General features: G+C 36.6%; 2 protein-coding genes across 2 annotated transcripts; both read left to right on the plus strand.

Moving 5' to 3' along the window:
• Window positions 1-7,427: 7,427 nt before the first annotated feature.
• Window positions 7,428-8,589, plus strand: LOC128093471 (uncharacterized). Its single transcript, XM_052710354.1, has 2 exons — window positions 7,428-7,856; window positions 8,287-8,589. The coding sequence occupies exons 1-2, from the start codon at window positions 7,548-7,550 to the stop codon at window positions 8,587-8,589; spliced, it is 612 nt and encodes a 203-aa protein (XP_052566314.1). The 5' UTR covers window positions 7,428-7,547.
• Window positions 8,590-13,762: 5,173 nt separating this feature from the next.
• LOC120412887 (uncharacterized) lies at window positions 13,763-20,110 on the plus strand. Its single transcript, XM_052709287.1, has 3 exons — window positions 13,763-13,770; window positions 13,903-14,035; window positions 19,577-20,110. The coding sequence occupies exons 1-3, from the start codon at window positions 13,763-13,765 to the stop codon at window positions 20,093-20,095; spliced, it is 660 nt and encodes a 219-aa protein (XP_052565247.1). The 3' UTR covers window positions 20,096-20,110.
• Window positions 20,111-21,316: the final 1,206 nt, after the last annotated feature.

Below are 21,316 nucleotides of genomic sequence, written 5' to 3' on the forward strand. Positions count from 1 at the left end.
GTGAGAGAATTTTCCGCGTTGCACACACACACAACCACACGCTGTGGAAAATGTACACAATATTTTGTGAGCAAGTTGATCCTAAAAATAAGTCGCGATCGTGTGTGTGTGTGTGTGTCGGTGATGCTGGCCACACTGGCCGGTAGGAATTGGGACAACCATTCGAGATCGACACGCGACGACGGCCAGCACTGGTCTGGGCCGTTTGCCCGATATTGTTTGGAGTGCGCGCAAAATTGAACGGTTTATTTACAAGATCCGCGCGCGCAAAACATGGATCGGGCACATCTGTTTGGGAAATGGAGATTTTTTGGCCGATTGACGCGGTAACCCTTGACCAGGAGGTTTTAGTTTTTAGTTTTTAGTTTTTAGTTTTTAGTTTTTAGTTTTTAGTTTTTAGTTTTTAGTTTTTAGTTTTTAGTTTTTAGTTTTTAGTTTTTAGTTTTTAGTTTTTAGTTTTTAGTTTTTAGTTTTTAGTTTTTAGTTTTTAGTTTTTAGTTTTTAGTTTTTAGTTTTTAGTTTTTAGTTTTTAGTTTTTAGTTTTTAGTTTTTAGTTTTTAGTTTTTAGTTTTTAGTTTTTAGTTTTTAGTTTTTAGTTTTTAGTTTTTAGTTTTCAGTTTTTAGTTTTTAGTTTAAAAGTGAATATGCCCCATTCAAATGTTTGTCTCAACGAAACTTTTTTGCCTCTAACTGGAAGTCCCTCCAAACCAGTTTAAGTTTTCCTTTGGGAAAAATCAGTAAACATGATCTATAAACACTCATTTCCGTCATCACTCGGTGAAAAATTTCCTCGTAAAAATCCATTTTTCTTCCTTGCATGGCAAAGTCAGGCAAACAGCAGCCCCCGCGCTGTCTTCCATAATGGAGCTGTTTATTCAAGTTCAACAATCTTTCTGCTATTTTTATTACTGTTTTTTTTGCCTTTCCTTATTTTCCCGCACTCATATTCCAAGTGAAAAATAAACGCACCACAACCACAGTGGCGGTGGAAAAGAAAGAGAGTAAGACAGCCAGAGTGGAAAAGTCTCAGGGTTAAACGGCACCTTAACTGATGGGGGGAGGAGGGGGAAGCATCCGAAGCAATTAGCAAGCCCCCCCCCCCCTCCCCTCCTGAGACCAAAGACTTTGTCGGAAATGAGACTCGGTAGAGACCCAGCTGGGAGGAGAGCAAGTGAGGAAAACCTCAAGGAAATTACCGCGGAAAAGTTTAAACTACATCATATTGAAAAGTGAAAATGGAGGGAAAACAGTCTCGCAGACAGCCGGACAACCATTTGGACCGGTTGACCTTTGGGTTTGCCGGTGCGGAATGGAGTTGGGTAGAGTTTTTTGTTATTGAAAAATGTTTTGAAATTGTTGCCAAAAAATTATACAATATATATTGTTATGCTTTTTTTAATATTTGAACTACGCAATTTTTTTTAACAAAGTAAGGTAATAAATATTTCTAGAGATAGTTTTTTGAAATTCACGATTTTTAAGAGACACTAAAAAATTATTTGATTTTTTTTAAATTGAAGAACAATATCACAAAAGTTTTTTTTTCTGCAAAAAATAATCATTTTTGACAATTTTGACAATTTTGTCAATTTTGTCAATTTTGTCAATTTTGTCAATTTTGTCAATTTTGTCAATTTTGTCAATTTTGTCAATTTTGTCAATTTTGTCAATTTTGTCAATTTTGTCAATTTTGTCAATTTTGTCAATTTTGTCAATTTTGTCAATTTTGTCAATTTTGTCAATTTTGTCAATTTTGTCAATTTTGTCAATTTTGTCAATTTTGTCAATTTTGTCAATTTTGTCAATTTTGGCAATTTTGGCAATTTTGGCAATTTTGGCAATTTTGGCAATTTTGTCAATTTTGTCAATTTTGTCAATTTTGTCAATTTTGTCAATTTTGTCAATTTTGTCAATTTTGTCAATTTTGTCAATTTTGTCAATTTTGTCAATTTTGTCAATTTTGTCAATTTTGTCAATTTTTTTTTCAATTTTTTTAATTTTGTCAATTTTGTTTTTCATGAATTTTTATTTCGAAGATGGTGGCCAAGACAGTTCTTCCAAATAAAAAGTATAAAAAAAAATTAAAAATGTATGTTATCTTCGAATTTTGTGGTAAGATTTTAACTACTTTATCAATTTAATTAAGTTCCTAAGAAACCCTTTAATGGCAATTGAAATCAATTATGTTACATGAATTAATCCAACTTTTCACATCCATTTTCAACGAGATCACGAGAAAAACTGCCAAGACACACACGCACCCCAAAGTAGAGAATAACAGCGAAATGATTTATGAACCACAAACGATACTGCGAATGCAAATACTACCGAGACCAACTAAAGTCCAAGCCAATCCAAGAGTGAAAGGGAAAACAACGACTGACTTGTTTTTCGTTCTCCTTGCCCATGGGGAAAAGTCCGGAAAAATCGCTTTTCCGCAGCTCGAGAAGTGTTTGAGAAGGAAGTAGAAATTGAAAAAAAGAGAGAGGAAAAACAAACAAACCGAAATAAAGAACGAACGGTCAACCACGCTCAGCGGAGAGTTTTCCCTCTATTTTTCCACTACTCTTTTGAGGGCAGATTTTCCGACGTTTCGGATTAATGGGCCCAGGAAAAGGGAGAAATTGAAAGGGGAATAAAAAAAACGAACTGCTCATCGTTCTGCCATCGTTCGGTGTAAAATAAATAAATTATTTTTAATTGTGCTTTATTACATTGAGCTTGTGTTATTAGTAAACTGGTTGGAATTTTTGGTGAAAACGAGCGCCGCAAAAACAGTGCCATTCTGAAGTGGTTTTCTGCGTTTGGGGTTGGAATGTGAACTTGACTGTCCCGTAGTTGTTGGTGGGTTTGGGGCATTTGTTTGCTCTCGCTGTAATCTATTACTGGTTGACGAGGGCAATCTGGCAGCTGGGCTTGTAGGTCATTAATTAGTTTTTGTGTTTTTTTTTTTTGCTTTCCGATGTAATGAGAAGAGTGTTTTATATGCTAACTAGCGAGATTGCTTTGCCTAGTTGGAGGATAACGAATGGCCACTACATAATTTAATTGCCGTAATCGTTGAGTTGAACCATTAAAATATGTCAATGATTTGTGTTTAAAATAAATTGAAAGTAAAATAACATTATGATAAATTTACAGTAGCACTCATCTAAGTGTTGACACAGAGAGAAGAGAAATACAATAAAATACTCTTTGGTTGAAATATTTAACAATTTAGCACTTATATCGGAAAGTAAACTATCCTAAACTGTTTTTTCATATGGAAAACTAAAAACAAATGAAACACAATAGCTTATAGGACCTTAAAAAAAATGTTGAATTGAAAAATCCTATTCAAAAGTGATTATTTTTCGGAATGGCGGAAACTTTTGTTTGCAACTAGTTGCAAAACATTGAGAAAATTGACAAAATTGACAAAATTGACAAAATTGACAAAATTGACAAAATTGACAAAATTGACAAAATTGACAAAATTGACAAAATTGACAAAATTGACAAAATTGACAAAATTGACAAAATTGACAAAATTGACAAAATTGACAAAATTGACAAAATTGACAAAATTGACAAAATTGACAAAATTGACAAAATTGACAAAATTGACAAAATTGACAAAATTGACAAAATTGACCAAATTGACAAAATTGACAAAATTGACAAAATTGACAAAATTGACAAAATTGACAAAATTGACAAAATTGACAAAATTGACAAAATTGACAAAATTGACAAAATTGACAAAATTGACAAAATTGACAAAATTGACAAAATTGACAAAATTGACAAAATTGACAAAATTGACAAAATTGACAAAATGGACAAAATTGACAAAATTGACAAAATTGACAAAATTGACAAAATTGACAAAATTGACAAAATTGACAAAATTGACAAAATTGACAAAATTGACAAAATTGACAAAATTGACAAAATTGACAAAATTGACAAAATTGACAAAATTGACAAAATTGACAAAATTGACAAAATTGACAAAATTGACAAAATTGACAAAATTGACAAAATTGACAAAATTGACAAAATTGACAAAATTGACAAAATTGACAAAATTGACAAAATTGTCAAAATTGTCAAAATTGTCAACATTTACAAAATTTACAAAATTTACAAAATTTACAAAAATTACAAAATTTGCAAAATTTACAAAATTTACAAAATTTACATAATTTACAAAATTTACAAGATTTACAAAATTTACAAAATTTACAAAATTTACAAAATTTACAAAATTTACAAAATTTACAAAATTTACAAAATTTACCATATTTACAAAATTTACAAGATTTACAAAATTTACAAGATTTACAAAATTTACAAAATTTACAAAATTTACAAAATTTACAAAATTTACAAAATTTACAAAATTTACAAAATTTACAAAATTTACAAAATTTACAAAATTTACAAAATTTACAAAATTTACAAAATTTACAAAATTTACAAAATTTACAAAATTTACAAAATTTACAAAATTTACAAAATTTACAAAATTTACAAAATTTACAAAATTTACAAAATTTACAAAATTTACAAAATTTACAAAATTTACAAAATTTACAAAATTTACAAAATTTACAAAATTTACAAAATTTACAAAATTTACAAAATTTACAAAATTTACAAAATTGAGATTTAAAATGTGATAGGGGAACTATACCCTTTCTCAGCCTATTTCTATTATCGGCCTATCAGCACTTTGATCATGAATTACAGCTTTCATAAAGTGTTTTTGACGGTTCCAAAGCAATAAATAGCTCAAACAAAAGTGAGCAAGCAACTCTCCATTGTTGATACATCTAAAAATGTTGATTTTATGGCGGAAACGGCAAAATTGATGAAAATTGGTCGAACGGCTTAGAGTGATTAAAATGGGCATATTTCCCCTAAGTCACTTTTTAAATCTGCTGTAAATTTCAGATATTATTTTTTTTCTTCATTTCATTCATATTCATTTTTAGTTCCGTGAAAATTTTGATTTTGATTTGATGTTTTGGTATAATGGAAAATGGAAATTTGGATGCTTATTATTTTTTAAGATTTGCTTAGAATAAACTATTGCTTCTCAGTCTTTTTAGTTGATTTATAAAACTATTGATAGAATAAAAGCAATTTTGAGAATATTTTTGTCATGTTTTCAAAATGCCAAAGAAAACTCGAAATTTATTGATCATTTTGGCTAATCAAGACAGTTAAATCTTGTTTTGAATTGGAAAATATTAAAATGTAAAATTGATAAAATTAGTAGGGAATCAGAGAAAATTTAACAAGCCTTATAAATTGAAAATGTTGAAAAAATGAACATATGCTTGCCCATTAAATTTTAATTGAATATCATTAAAAATAATCAAATTTGTTTAGCAATGCTTATTACAAGTGAGTTTGAGATATTTCACTCTAAATATTTAATTTATTTCTATTTGGTAGATAAATCACAATCTTGCAAGACTTCTCGGCTTGGCAAACTCAGGTTATGGGAATAATAAAGTTTAAAAATACAAAGAATACCTTTATTTAGTTTATTACTGTCATGTTAACATTAGCGAAGACAGTTTAAGTTTATTGCAAAATATGATATGGCCGTTGCAAATATTTGTTGAAGTTTAGTTTCCAAAATGTCTAAGTACTGACGAAAAATTGAACACTGTAATTCCATAAATGTTCAAAATAATTTTTTAACGATTCCAAACACGGTAAATATGATTATCAATGCAGAAAAAGGCATTTTAGATTGTTTCGAGCTGATTAGACTTCTATTTCCATTGACATTTTCCAGTTTTATAAAAAAAACATTGTTTTTGGTTTTTGCCCTCTGATTTTTCGAACCAATTTTGAAGGCTCCCGACATAAACTTTGTACAATATGTCTGGAGTTTTTTTTTTTGAAAAGGTCCAATAAACCAAATTTTCAGTTTTTGCTTTTTGGGTGTTTTTAATACCCCTGACTCAAGGCGGTTTAAGAAACACCCAAAATGCAAAAACTGGAAATTTGGTTTATTGGACCTTTTAAAAAAAACTTCATATGTGTAACGGTCTAAATTTAATTTAAAAAACTACTTTCTGATTTTTTTTCATAACATTTTCTAGGTTATTTTATCGAATGAAAATTGCGATTCTTGAACGTGAAAAATAATTATGCATAAATAAACTTAAACTACAATCGATTTTAGGAGAGCATAAATAGACCGATTTTAAAAAACTACAAATCAAGCAAAACAATCATGTCACTTGATGTTTACAGTAGGAAAGAGCAGGATAGACTCTTTGTTTACACTAGATTTACGAAACACCGAATTGTTTTCTTAAAATATATTTTTATCATTCCAATATTCATCCAAGTAGCATTTTTTTGTCAAAAACTGTCAACTCCACGCATCGATCAGTATTTTTTTAAATTCCGTTCTCCAAATTCCCTCAGTCCTCACAACATGAACCGCAGCCTGAACCGCTTCCAATCGTCGCAGGACCTCACCATGGGGGTCATCGGTGCCATCGTTTCGCTTGCCGTCACCCTGCTCCAGCACCTGAACGGCCACGGCAGCAACAACCCGCAGGCTCTGCTCGCCGCCATGGAACCGATCCAGCACCAGCTGGCCAAACTTCGGCGGCGACTCAAGGTCGTCCGACAGCGACAGCTTGCTCCGGCTGCTCCAGTGGTCAGAAGTCCCGCCCGAATTCCGGCGAATGCAACCTTCCTGGGTGCGGCACCGCTAAACACGACGCTGCCACGAGTGCTGGATGCAACCTTCGCGGCACCGCTGAACACAACGAGGCCAACGGTGGCATCACCCGGACGCGTTGGGCTGCCAAGGTTGGACACGACCTACGCAACGGCCGCCGCTACAATGCGGAACGCTCCGGGCATTAACGCAACGTTTCCGGCACCGCCCGCCAACCGGACCTTGCCCACGCCAGACGACTACCAGTGTCCGCCCGGGTTCCGTGAAATCAGCAACCTGGAAAGCTGGCTGGACGAAAGCAGCACACGGGAGGCGTCTACGCGGGACCCAACTCAAGTTTCACTGGAGCAGTCTTACGACGCAAATTACTATCCGGATATGAATCGGATAGTTGCGGATCTGGAGTCCAGTGATGCGTTCCGCCCGCCGTTGAGCAGTACCCAGCCGGAAATGGATGTGACGTTTGATCGCGGTGCAGCCATCGCGGGAGGACCAGCACCAAACGTCAGTTTGCTGCCGCGGCGGGTTGCCGAACTTCGAGCTTCAGGGAACATTACAAGACGTCAACAGCCGTCGCCGATAAGCTACCAGATTCGCGAATCGAACAACACCCGCAATCTGGACGGAAGTCTGTCGCATGTGTCCCGCACCGTCAGTGGTCCGGACATGACAAATGTCAGCGTGCTCAACACCAGTCTGCCCCCGTTCGACTCGTCAAATTGATCAAAATCGTAGTAGGCTCTCAAGCCCCACCCAAGTGACAGTTGCTTTTTATTTTCTGTAATCTTTCCAACAAATTTGGTCGCGCACAATAAAATTCCTCGTGACACTTTTCCCTCACCCCACCAAAATGAATCCCCAAGAGAGCCAAAAGCTCGAGATGTACATCCTGCTGTGCCAGTGTTCCCACGCCCTCATAACGTCCCTGATGAACGCCTCGAAGCGGTGCAGTCCGTACGTGCAGGTTGCCATCCGGCAGCGGATGTTCCAGCTGGCGGAGTCACTGCGGCTATTTTTGAGCGGGACGCCCGATCGGAGCTTGAGAGCGGGTGGTGGGCACGGTTCCCGGCTGGACCGATCGCTGGACGTGTCGAGGGGGAGTGAGCGAGGGGCGGCCAGCAGGCATGACGTCACGCAGGATGATTTGAATGCGTCGGTGGTGAGTTGGGGAAATCAATTTGTTTTATTACAGTTTTCTTCAATAGAGTTATCTACGTGCGAATGTATTGCGTGTACGTACACGAAAAAGATTGAGGTTAAATTTTGTACCGGCCAGCAAAACAAATGGCGTGCTAGTGTGCGTGAGAGCGGGCTTAGATAACTCCTAAGAGGAGTGGGCTTAGGATAACTCTATTGTTTTCGAAACATTTATTTTTTGTATTGTTTTATATCCCTGTGAAACTTGATTTAAAACAGTTTTAAATTTAGTCATTGCCTTATCGAAAGAAAATAAGCGAGTGCCACAGTGTAACCTAGAGGGAGCACTGTTTTTGATACCGTTACGCGGCACCCGTACAAAACCCCACTTCAAGTAAGTGCCTTTAACGCACCTATTCTGAATCCACTTTATTCTCCGTCTACATTTGCAGGCCACCAACCCGGAAGCCGCCCTAACCCAACCTGGCCGTTTCCCGATGCTCCAATCCCTTCTTAAATCGCTGGCCAGCTCGGCGGACGATTCCGTCCTAACGGTGGCCGTTCATCCGTACGCGCACGTTCCAAACTTTGCCACCCAGGTGCTGCAGGAAATGGAAGATCTGAACCAGGTTTTCCAATCGGACCAAACGCCCCAGGAGATGGAAGCGGTCGTGTCGGAACGGTTGACCCGGATGGAGGACAGTATCAATCACATTTTGTTGCACTTGGATCGGTTGGAGGAGCTGCAAAAATAAGAAGGGAATTTAAATTTCGAGTTTGAATGTGTGGAATAAAGCGTTTGCACGCAAACGGTTGAAGTAAGTTAAGCGTTTTCCTTTAATGTATCGCTATCTGGTGGTTGGAGTGAAAACTAGTGTTAATGACGTAGATGGCAGCATCATTTGGTTGGAATCTTTGCTAACAAGGTTCTATAATAACACTGCAGGTGGCAGAAACGATAATGAAGTGAAATTCAAATATGAAATTAATAAGTTTAAATTATTTCAAGCGATTCAGCTTCTGAAACTACAGTCATCTCTCAAATTAGGATATCAATAATTGAATATTAAGATTAGCTTTAACTTTCATTTGAAAGCTTTCCTTGTATTGATCAACTGCAATCACGTTTTATTTCAAGTTTTTGGAGGAATACATTGACAACATTCCACAAATTCGGAAAACTTTTTTTTAAGGTGTAACGTGCCATCATCAAACATGGCGAAAAAACATGGAGGAATTTTATCCCCTGCCACCTTAACGATGACGCCGTCCCGTTCCACTTAATCCGATGAAAATCGTAGGCACTTTACAAAACAAACAAAAATTCGCCGTTCTGTAAACTGGTATAACCAAAACGAATTTAATCAATATTCACAAAATATTCTCGGTAATCTGAATAAATAATAAAAAAGTTACAAACAGGCTGATTTTGTCATACTCTTGCCTTTTTTAGAGAGATCAACTTTCTCCATACAAAAAATTGTGCCACAGAAATCGCCTCAAATCAGCCGTTTAATTCAACTAACCTGAATAAATATATAATCACAAAGCGTGCTGCATCCAGGAGAACTTGCCGACTTCCACAGAAAGACACAAAACTCACTATTTTCACGAAATCGTCACTCTAAACTCACGAATTGAACATTTTTGCGTGATAATTTTCTTTTGTTCCGATACATTCCAACACTACGATGTTGCAGCAGCAGCTACATAAGTATTAGCAGTCATCGCCACCGAAATCACGCAATGTTGCCAGAAATGAAATCAAACTGTTATTAGTAAAAATATATGATTTGCACTACCTGCACAGTTTCTTGTCAACAAAACGGAGAGAATACAAAAATTAAATGTTTCCTTAACTTTCTAAGACAGTTTCCAGTCATTTCTATGCTAAAAAAAGGTGCAGGTGGTTATGTTACACATGACCAGTATGACAAAGAACTTAGCAGAAAAGCTTTTAAAATTAAGCAATTTTGTTGAATTATGCGTCAGATAAAATCAAAACATTATTGGATTTATATTTTCGTTTATTTTTTCTTTAAGCTCCGTATTAAAAAAACCATGATATCTCTATAATTTGATGTTTGTCCCCCAATCGGAACAATCATCAGGTAGCGGCCTCTCCAGATTGTTGCCACCTTTTTCGAAATGGCCAGTATTGTAAACCATGAGTTGTGATACCCATATTGCCAAAACTCGTTGGTTCAATAGATGTCTTCCCGGGAAAACTTTCCTTTAGGGCACCGGCCACTGCAGCTTTTGGTTAACTTTTTCTAAATTGCCATTTTCATTACCAATATCAAAAACCATGAAATTTGATATATATATTACAATATTGCCCAAAATCTTATGGTTCGGTAAATGTCCTCCCGGGAGAACCTCCCTGACCGGCACCGGCCACTCCAGGTTGTGGCCAATACTGTCAAAATGGCCATTTGCATTACCAGTATTGAAAATCATGAATTTTGATACCCATATTGCCCAAAATCGTTTAGTTCGTTAAATGTCCACCCGAGACAACCTCCCTGAGGGCACCGGCCACTCCAGGTTGTAGCCAATACTGTCAAATTGGCCATTTTCATCACCAGTATCAAAATCCAAGAAGTTTGATACCCATGTTGTCCAGTCTCGTATGGCCTTCCATCGGAACACCCCTGAGGAATCTGGCCACTCCGGATCTTGTGGCCAGAATATTCCGGTGGCTCTCAATTATTCTGGCTGGCCTGCCTCCGCTTGGTCTGCTCCTAGCTCCGGGCTAGCTGCTTTTCGGCCAACTGCTTCTGGGCCTCCAGGCCATCTGCTTCCAGGTCCAGGTTGTTGTTTACTCCTCGGCGTCCAACGATAGAATGATTTCCCAGGGTTGACCGAGCGGGGTTATATTGGCTTAGAATGGTGACGGATGCCCCGCCCCTTTGCGCCGGTTATCCCATTCCTACGTCATTCGCTTTTTGATGCAGTGGTGGGGATAAGAAGTCGTGAAGGCAGCATTTTTGCCAACGATTTTTATTCCATCGTAATCGTTCGAACCGACAACACCATAGCAGCAGCAGAAGAAGCAGCAGCGGAAAAAACAACGACTGAAGGAAATCAAGAGTGAGCTCCGAGAAGAAGAAACACGCCAGCGTGTGCGTGAGATTGCTGCCAAGATGACGTTGAAGGAGAAAAACAAAATTTTCATTTAAAAAAAAAACTTACGAATATTAACAATTTTCTCTAGCAAGTGTCAAACGTCAAACGATCGCAGTTGGCCTTGAACAAGCAAGCGCGTGCTTTAACCCACGCAAAAAATCTTTCCGCTCTCTGATTGGCTGTTTTGTTTTGCCGTGGAGTCGTGAAGGCAGCATTTTTGCTAACGATTTTCATTCCATCGTCATCGTTCGAACCGACAACATCGTAGCAGCAGCAGCAGCAGCAGCAGCAGCGGAAAAAAATCAACGACGGGAGGAAATCAAGAGCGAGCTCCGAGAAGAAGAAACACGCCAGCGTGTGCGTGAAATTGCTGCCAAAACGACGTTGAAGGAGAAAAACAAGGCCTACTTGGATGGACGCTCGAGAAGATGGCCACAAGAATCAACTTCTGCTGCAATTTAACAAAATGGCGCTTTTCAGCGCCAACGAAAAATTCACGAAAGAGTTATTGTTTCAAATGATTCATGCACTGCTTCTGGTGCATTTTTAAAGCTTTTGACGCTTGGCGTTTAATTTAATTTAAATACTTCCCCCAAAATTTTCATTTAAAAAAAAACTTACGAATATTAACAATTTTCGCTTGCAAGTGTCAACGGTCAATCGATCGCAGTTGGCCTTGAACAAGCAAGCGCGGGCTTTGACCCACGCAAAAAATCTTTCCGCTCTCTGATTGGCTGTTTTGTTTTGCCGTGGAGTCGTGAAGGCAGCATTTTTGCCAACGATTTTCATTCCATCGTCATCGTCAACGATCGCAGTTGAGCCTTGAACAATTGCTTAAAATCATATGGTTCGGTAAATGTCCTCCCGGGAGAACCTCCCTGAGGGCACCGGCCACTCCAGGTTGTGGCCTACACTGTCAAAATGGCCATTATCATTTCCAGTATTAAAACCCATGAATTTTGATACCCATATTGCCAAAAATCGTATGGTTCGGTAAATGTCCTCCCGAGAGAACCTCCCTGAGGGCACCGGCCACTCCAGGTTGTGGCCAATACTGTCAAAATGGCCATTTTCATTACCAGTATTGAAAATCAAGAAGTTTGATACCCATATTGCCCAAAATCGTATGGTTCGGTAAATGTCCTCCCGGGAGAACTTCCCTGAGGGCACCGGCCACTCCAGGTTGTGGCCAATACTGTCAAAATGGCCATTTTCATTACCAGTATTGAAAACCAAGAAGTTTGATACCCATATTGCCCAAAATCGTATGGTTCTGTTAATGTCCTCCCGGGAGAACCTCCTGAGGGCACCGGCCACTCCAGGTTGTTGCCAATACTGTCAAAATGGCCATTTTCATCACCAGTATCAAAATCCAAGAAGTTTGATACCCCTTTTGTCCAGTCTCGTATGGCCTTCCATCGGAACACCCCTGAGGGTTCTGGCCACTCCGGGTCTTGTGGCCAGAATATTCCGGCTGGCCTGTCTCCGCTTGGGCTGCTCCTTGTTTCAGGCCAGCTGCTTTTCGGCCAATTGCTTCTGGGCCTCCAGGCCATCTGCTTCCAGGTCCAGGTTGTTGTTCACTCCTCGGCGTCCAGCGATAGAATGATTTCCTTGGGCTGATCGAGCGGGGTTTATATTGGCTCGAAATGGTGACGCAACAGTGCCTTGTTGCGTCGCAGACCTCTTCTTCAGTACCAAGCATGCAACATTTTCGTAACGCGCGACATTTTTCGTTTTTCTGGATTGACACCTCACCAGAATAGAGCCCTTAGGACAAAGTTCTTTGTCAAAATATTTATTCAAAATTTATCAAAATAAACTCATTTATTATATTATACCGTGTCCGGCAACACTTTCCTGGAACTTTCCAAGGGAATGTAATGCATGTCAATTTGTAGCTTGAATGTGCGTTGCCAACATGAACGTATTATTCGCCTAATTTTCACAGGTGGGCCCACAAAATACTAAGGAGACGGCAGTTACGCTTTCTGTGATTCTTTCCTCCCCTTGGTCAAGCTGCAAAGCAAACTGTCAAAGTCTGCAGTTTGTGTACCAAATTGAAATGAGAAGGCAAAGAAAAATCAAAATTGATCGGTAAACAAAAGGTAAGAAAGTTAGGTTTCTAGATAATTATTCGTTAATAAGAGTTTTTCTAAATTAAATTTTAGCATGTTGGTTGGAGCTGGAGAGCAGCAGACCGATGAACCGCCAGCTTACGGATGCGGTTCTGCACCACGCAGAGGATTGCCAGGGGATGGCGGACACGAGCGTATTTGTTGCAGGCATTTTCCTTTCCGGCGAACGGCAATATAATAAGAAGCGGATGTAAATTACCACGGACGGTTCCAGATCAGCGGAACGTGTTTGCCGGCTCCGATCTCGCAAAAAGAGGTGATGAACGAGTCGCCTAACCTGCCCAAGGCCGGAAGGTTGGTAGAACGCAACAGATTGCTGAAGGCAAAGGAAGCAGCCGAATAGTCGTTCCACGACACACGACTGCCAGTGGAAAAAGCCTGCTGGTCTACGGGACGTCCTGCTGGAATCAACTACCCCTGGCCACCAAGAGAGAGACGCGCACTTTCGCTTTCAAGCGCGCAATAGTTCGTGAAAATCAAAATTAGATTTAACGAGAATTGTAACTAGTCAATTTTACTTCTCCCAACTTAATACTCTAAACAGTTTCCGTCCTTGCCCTGATAAAAAGTCTAACTAACAGGATATCGTTGCCAAATAAAATTACTATTACTATTACTATTAAAAAAAAAAAAAAAAAAAAAAAAAAAAAAAAATAACTGGGCCATGCAACGGTGGTGGCCTTGTTGATTTGGTTATTTGTGGTGACTAGAACGATTTTCGGGAATTGTCCTCAACCGGCAAGCACGGTACGCCTCCTTATTTGTCGTTCCGGAACCGACTGTGGTATATGACTTCCACAACAGATCGTATCGCCATCTGTTCCATCTAGAGCAGCTGATCATCAGCTTGGAGAATGCCGAAAATAAATACGCCCATGGCCACTACACTATCAGCAAGGCAATCTCCGACCTGGTCCTGAGCCGCATCCGTAAGGTGGTTGGTCGTATAACGGTCTAACAAGTTTCTGGCATTCGCCTTGGTGTTGACATCGAATCCGGAAGCGAATGTCCGTCGACTACGGCAAAAAGTCCAAACTAGCGATATCATCACCCCACTCTCGACCGCCGGCGCGTCTCGTTTCCGTTCAGAAGCATTTTTTAAATTTTTATTTGTGAATAAATGTTTAAGACAAGTAAAACATGTTTCCATTTACATTTTTCCTGTTTACATTTTTCCTTGTAACTTTTAATTCGAACAGAAAGTAAATCAAAATTTGCTTACAATAGGGCTGACTCTACCTTCTTAAAATCATTTTTAACAACAAACATGTAATAAATAAGCTCAAGTTTCTGGAGAAAATAATCGAAAATATACTTTTGCCTAAAAAAGGTTTCAGTTAATAATTGATTATAATATAAACTCTTATTAAATGTTTGCTCAGTGGACTTCTCGTTCGATAGACATTTTCATTTGTTAGCAAAGATCTTTTGCTCACACAACTACCAGCTTATTGGTCGGCACAAATACTCGTTCACCGATGACGTCATCGATGATCATTAGCAAACTAACACTACTAAAGCGCACTAATACATCGGCATTAATATTGCCTTCACGTTTCACCTTAAGATGTAAACAAACTTTGGTTCTCTTCAGGAGTGCACTATGAGTAAGGCTACCAACTGTACGGATTTTTTCCTCACCATACGGATTTTCGAACCTCTTCGCGGATTTTTAACAGGCCGGATTTTTTGTAGGGAATTTTACGCATAATACGGATTTGTACGGAATTTTAACAACTTTTTAATCATTGAATTGCTTTTCGATTTGGCGAAGCTTTTGTTAACTAGAAATTTTTATTTTTCTGTGAGTTTAATTAATAAGGGAGAGTTTTCCTGGGTTTCCTCAATTCAAACTTAATTATCAATAATTCTAGAGTTTTTTAACTATTGTCTTTCATATGTTGATAGGATCTTTTGAAAAAAAAAAACTCTATTTATCCATTTCCAAAGGCTTTCTAAAACTTGTTAAAACATTTGAACACTTGAATTAACAAATCTGGAGTTTTTTTTAAGGTCCTATAAACTGTTGTGTTTCACATGTTATAGGATCTTTTCAATAAAAAAAAAACTCTGGAAAAGTGTTCGTGAAAACACTAAGAACGATATTATTCGTAAAAACAAACTTAACATTTCGTAAACTTTTAAACGTTTAACAAAAAATAATGATTTGATTAAAATCACGGTTTATTTTATGAATACTTTTAAACGTGCAAGTCATAAGCACTCTGATAGCATTTGTGAAATTTGTGAGCTGTAAAAACGACTTAATTTATCTAAATCATTCATTGACAGTTTTTGTTACAGCGGTATACGCACTTCGGAAGGAACGGATCAAGAAAAAAATCAAATGGGCAGCAGCGGCAGCGCAAGCAAGTCAGAGAGGGTTAAGAAAAGCCCCAAGAAATCGCTCCCTCTCCTTTGTTCTGCTGTTCGTGAAGCTGTTTCTTGACCCCTTTCCTTCCGATCTGCATACTAGCCTTACACCATGGTGTCATATCGGCAAAGTGTACGGATTTTTGCTCAGCAAGAGTTGGTATCCTTAACTATGAGTAATGGGTTTCCTATGCAGATAGGACCTTTTCAGAATTTAAACTAGGTATCATGAACATAAATAAAATAAAATAAAAAAACATTTTACATTAGGGCAACTAAAAATTCACAGTGTAAATGTTTGAACGAACAGTTTGTTTGCTTGCAAACTTGTTTGCCAGACTTGCAAACTATTTGTTAGTAAACTTTTCCAGAAACAATATGGCGGACCAAGCAAACTGTAAAACGCTCAATAGGGACGTGGCGTTACATCAAGAATGGAAAAATGCTGAGTCATCGTCTAACAATAGATGGCGTCTTATCTCGCCCAGCAAAATGAAGTCGAAAAAGTTGTCGGTTTCGATGGAGAAAAAGTGGAAAACGTGGTCTAAAAATAGCAACGCCATCCCCCTATAGGTGCGTGTCTTATTATCTAGTTTGTTTGTCAGTTTGTCATAGTCTAATATTTTCTTAACGCTGGAACACGGTGTATGAAAGGAAAAGTGTTAAACACCATGATTTCAATTCAAATACCAATAAAAAAAAATTCTAAATAAACTTCAAAAAACATGCTATGAAGGTATCGATTCGTGTTTGAAACTTTTATCCAATCACCAAAAATATATAAATTTGTTGGAACTGCCTCATATTTTTCTTTTTTTTACTTATTTCAGCAAATTAACAACAACGAAAATTAAATATGAACAAATGTAGAATTTGGTATTCAGCTACATTTTATTTTGTTCACAATAACCTAGCCACGGTTGTACTGTAAATAACATTTAACTAACATTTATTTTAAAATTGTTCGGTTAGGCGGATTTGGCCGTTTACTCATTGTTGTTGAAACTTCAAATCGAAGAATATTTTTTCTTTGAAATTTTCTTATTTTCCTGATTAGAATTTTAACTTATTTAAAACAATTGAAAGGTTTTCTTTTTTCATTCACTTTATTTATTTCATTGTTTACTGTTCGTGATTGCCGTGTACATAGTAAAAATTCATTCGTTCCAACACACCGAAAATTTGGCAGTTTATTTTGGATGCTTTAGAAAAAATTGGTAATTTGATAAATACGTTTTATCACTGAACGTAATTTTTTTTAAATCAGAATTTAAGATTTTCACTATATTCTGATATGTTTTAGGAAATCAAAAAAGGCACTCATTTAGCCATAAAGTAGTACGAGCAAAACAGTTCTTGAATAGAAAAAAATTGTACAAGTGCAAAAATTTCATGTAAAAATTAAAATGTATTTATTTTAAAAATATAAATTTATCAGTTAAAAAAAAGAATATTTCTGATCGTATTGAAAAAATTGTTTTTTTATATCGGCTTGACACTTTGAAAATTTTAATTAGTTGTTGTTTATATCTTTCTTTCGAATCAAATTTTAGGATAGTTTTTTTTTACGAAATCGGTCTTTTTTATTCTATTTTTTAATTTTGAGCAGTTCTCTCCGATTTCGGTCATTCGATTTTTTTTGTATTTTTTATTCGGACTGAAATTTTTTCGGTGCCTTCGGTATGCCCAAAGAAGCCATTTTGCATCATTAGTTTGTCCATATGATTTTTTATACAAATTTGGCAGCTGGCCATACAAAAATGATGTATGAAAATTCAAAAATCTGTATCTTTTGAAGGAATTTTTTGATCGATTTGGTGTCTTCGGCAAAGTTGTAGGTATGGATATGGACTACACTGAAAAAAATGATACACGGTAAAAAATTTTTTGGTGATTTTTTATTTAACTTTTTGTCACTAAAACTTGATTTGCAAAAGAACAATATTTTTATTTTTTTTATTTTTTGATATGTTTTAGAGGACATCAAATGCCAACTTTTCAGGAATTTTCAGGTTGTGCAAAAAATCTTTGAGCGAGTTATACATTTTTGAATCAATACTGATTTTTTCAAAAAATCAAAAAATTGGTCGCAAAAATTTTTCAACTTCATTTTTCGATGTAAAATCAAATTTGCAATCAAAAAGTACTTTAGTGAAATTTTGATAAAGTGCACCGTTTTCAAGTTAAATTCATTTTTAGGTGACTTTTTTGAAAATAGTCGAAGTTTTTCATTTTTTAAAATAAATGCACATGTTTGCCCACTTTTGAAAAACATTTTTTTTAAAGCTGAAAAAATTCTCTATGTTTTGCATTTTTGAACTATATTGATACGACCCTAAGTTGGTGAGATATTGCCATGTAAAGGTTTAAAAACAGGAAAATTGATGTTTTCTAAGTAACACCCAAACAAAACACACAATTTTCTCATGTCGATATCTCAGCAACTAATGGTTCGATTTTCAATGTTAAAATATAAAACATTCGTGAAATTTTCCGATCTTTTCGAAACAAATATTTTCAACCAAGACTAACATTTCAAAAGGACCAAACATTCAATATTACGCCACAGATTTTTGAATTTTCATACATCATTTTTGTATGGCCAGCTGCCAAATTTGTATGGAAAATTATATGGACAAACTAATGATGTAAGATGGCTTCTTTAGGCATACCGAAGGCACCAAAAAAGTTTTAGTCGGATTAAAAAATACAAAAATTAAAATTTAAGAAAAAAGACCGATCTTGTAGAGACTTGCTCTTTTATAATCCTGTTAAAATTTTAAGATCTCTTCGAAAAAAATATTTTTGTTTTTTCAAGTAGAGACCAACATTTCAAAAGAACGTAACATTGAATGCTTGGCCCATTTGAAATGTTAGTCTTGATTAAAATAAAATAAAATATTGTTTTCGCAAAGATTGAAAAATTTCACGAATGTTTCATATTTTAACATTGAAAATCAGACATTAGTAGAATGAGAGGTTGCTTGGGTGAATTTTAGAAAACATCAATTATCCTGTTTTTAAATCTTTGCATGGCAATATCTCAGCAACTAAGGGTCGTATCAACAAACTTCAGGAAAGCTTTTCAACAAAAAAATGTTTTTCAAAAGTGATAAAACATGTGAACTTATTTTTAAAAATGAACAACTGCGACTAATTTCAAAAAGTTACCTGAAATGGCTATACATTGAAAAAAGTGAACTTTATCATAATTTAATTTAAGTACTTTTTGATTGCAAATTTATTTTTACATCGAAAAATGCAGTTGAAAAATTTTTGCGACCAATATTTTGATTTTTTTGAAAAATTTAACATTGATTCAAAAAATCATAACTCAGTCAAAGATTTTTTGCACATTCTGAAAATTTGTAAAAAAATGGCATTTGGTGTCCCCTAAAACACCAAATTTGTTTTTACCGTTTATCATTTTTTTCAGTGTAGTCATTATTCATACCTACAACTTTACTAAAGATACCAAATCGATCAAAAAATTCCTTCAAAAGATACAGATTTTTGGACTTTCATATATCATTTTTGTATGGACAGCTGCCAAATTTTGTATGGAAAATTATATGAACAAACTAATGATGTAAAATTGCTTCTTTGGGCATATCAAAGGCACCACTAAAGTTTCACCGGATTAAAAAATACAAAAATATCTAACTACCGAAATCTCAGAGAAATGCTTAAAAGCAAATTCAAAAAAAGTAATTCAATTTTGAAGGAATATTTGATAGATCAACAAAATTTTCTGATCCAGTATAAAACTGATTTTGCTAACGTTTTCAGGTCATATAAAATTCATTTGCAGCACCAGGTTATCATACCAAGATTAAAATATGGGTAGAATTTTTCGACTGATCTTTATAATCATAATTGTTCTGGGGATTGTAAAGTATGAGTTTGATATATTTACTTGCTTTTGTAAAAATATTGCGGTATTGAAACTTCTATGACGCTGCTCTGATGGCTTTTTAAAAACTCACCAAAATTTGTTTTGAAATTAGTATAAAATTTAATCATTGAAAATAGAAAGGATGTTATGGAAAAACCTGTGCCACTGCTTTAAAATAATATTGATTAAAATTTTACTTCGCTTTTCCAGCGCCCGCACTCTTCCACCCTCAACGAATCCTCCCACCTGGAACGAACCCAAAATCTGGACACATCAACCCACGCCCACACCGGGGCATCCCACTCCAGCCGCTTCCCCGTGCTGCAGCAGTTTCTGGCCGCCCTGTCGGAAATTCACGACGAAAACCTGACGAATCTGTCCGGCGGAGGCGGCCCCCTCCCGGTCGTGGACGATCCCCGCTACAGCTCCCAGTTGATGCAGGAAATTGACCGCGTCATTGGGCTCACATCGGGCAACGTGGCCGGCTGGGGCGAAGCGACGCTCGAGGATCGCCTCGGCAAGCTGGAGATTAGCGTGGGCGTCATGGTGGACCACTTCCGGCGGCTCGAGCAGCGCCAGATGGGTGCGAAGGAGCAAGGCGTGGAAAAGGTCACGGAAAGGGTTGAGGAAGCCAAAGTGGAGGAGGTGAAGAAGCCTAGCAAGGAAAGTCTCAAATCCGCCGACGGTAAAGGTAGCAAAACGAGCAAAATTGAAGATTTGAACGAATAAATTGAACGATAAATTAAGTAACCGAACAAACCAAGTCAACTTTCAAGGTTCAACTCTCCAGACACGTGCTGAGTTCCTTCCCCAGTTCCCTTCTCGCAGGTCTCAAGAGCCTATTGTCGTCAAGTGACCGGTCGACCGGCCGGCTGGTAAGAGTTTCCAGGTGGGGCCGCACGGTCAGCGCCACAATTAACGTCGCGAATGCATTCTAATTAGGCTCGCGCGCGGTACATGCACCAATTGGGTAGTGAGCAACGGGTTGATCGTGACAGTTTGCCCGACCTGGGGGGTGACCCTTTGAAAGTCGATATTTATAAATGGTTTGGGGTTGATTTAAAAAAAAAAACTTTAAAAAAACATTGTAATGAAAAATAACTGTACCATTACCATTTAAAAAAAAATCACTCATTATTTTTGACCATGTATTTGTGTATTGTATTTGTGAGTATTGGTTAGTAATAAAAACACCATATTAACTATATTATTTAAAGAATAAAACAATATAACACTTATGTTTGACTATATCAAATGTTAAAGTTGATTTGAATGTTTTGAAAATATTTGTGTTCGAAAAATTGGAAAGTAGATTTTTTTAATTGATAATCGGACAAATTTTTGCTGATTTAACGTGAATCTGAATCTGGTCTCAGAATTCAGCTATTGTGTCAGAATATCGATTTATGATCATATGTTGAGTTTCCATTTATTTTTTTATATAAAAAAAACCCATGATGATCAAAAATCGATATGCAGCACGGAGAAAAAAAAGTTACCGAAATTTTGATTTTGAAAAACGTACCATGAAATTTGAACACTTTGTTAGTGGTTCCCATTTTCATGAACGCTTGTTCACGGATTTGGGAACTCTTTTTTCTCGGTGAACTTGGTGCTTGAAATTTGACCTGCCCTTTTTTTTAGATATTTAAGTTTTAAATTTGCACATTTTTACCCTTAATATGGCTGTAACTTTTGACCCTTCCTGCCAAATTGACCTGTCAAAAAGTAAAAATATTTGTTTAATTACTTTTAGAGCACTAAAAGTAACCCCACCATCACTTTTTTCCATAACTTAACGCTGAATTGCTACGTACAAAATTGTGATTTTTGAAGGTTTGTTTAGATGCTTTCTTTAAATTTGGTCGTAGAAGGCGTAGATTGCGAAATAAAATGATGGAGCCTTCGACAAAGTTGCTAAAAGACGAAAAAACGAAAACGAAACTATTG

Source organism: Culex pipiens, chromosome 3, assembly GCF_016801865.2.
Source record: "Culex pipiens pallens isolate TS chromosome 3, TS_CPP_V2, whole genome shotgun sequence".
Classification (NCBI taxonomy): domain Eukaryota; kingdom Metazoa; phylum Arthropoda; class Insecta; order Diptera; family Culicidae; genus Culex; species Culex pipiens.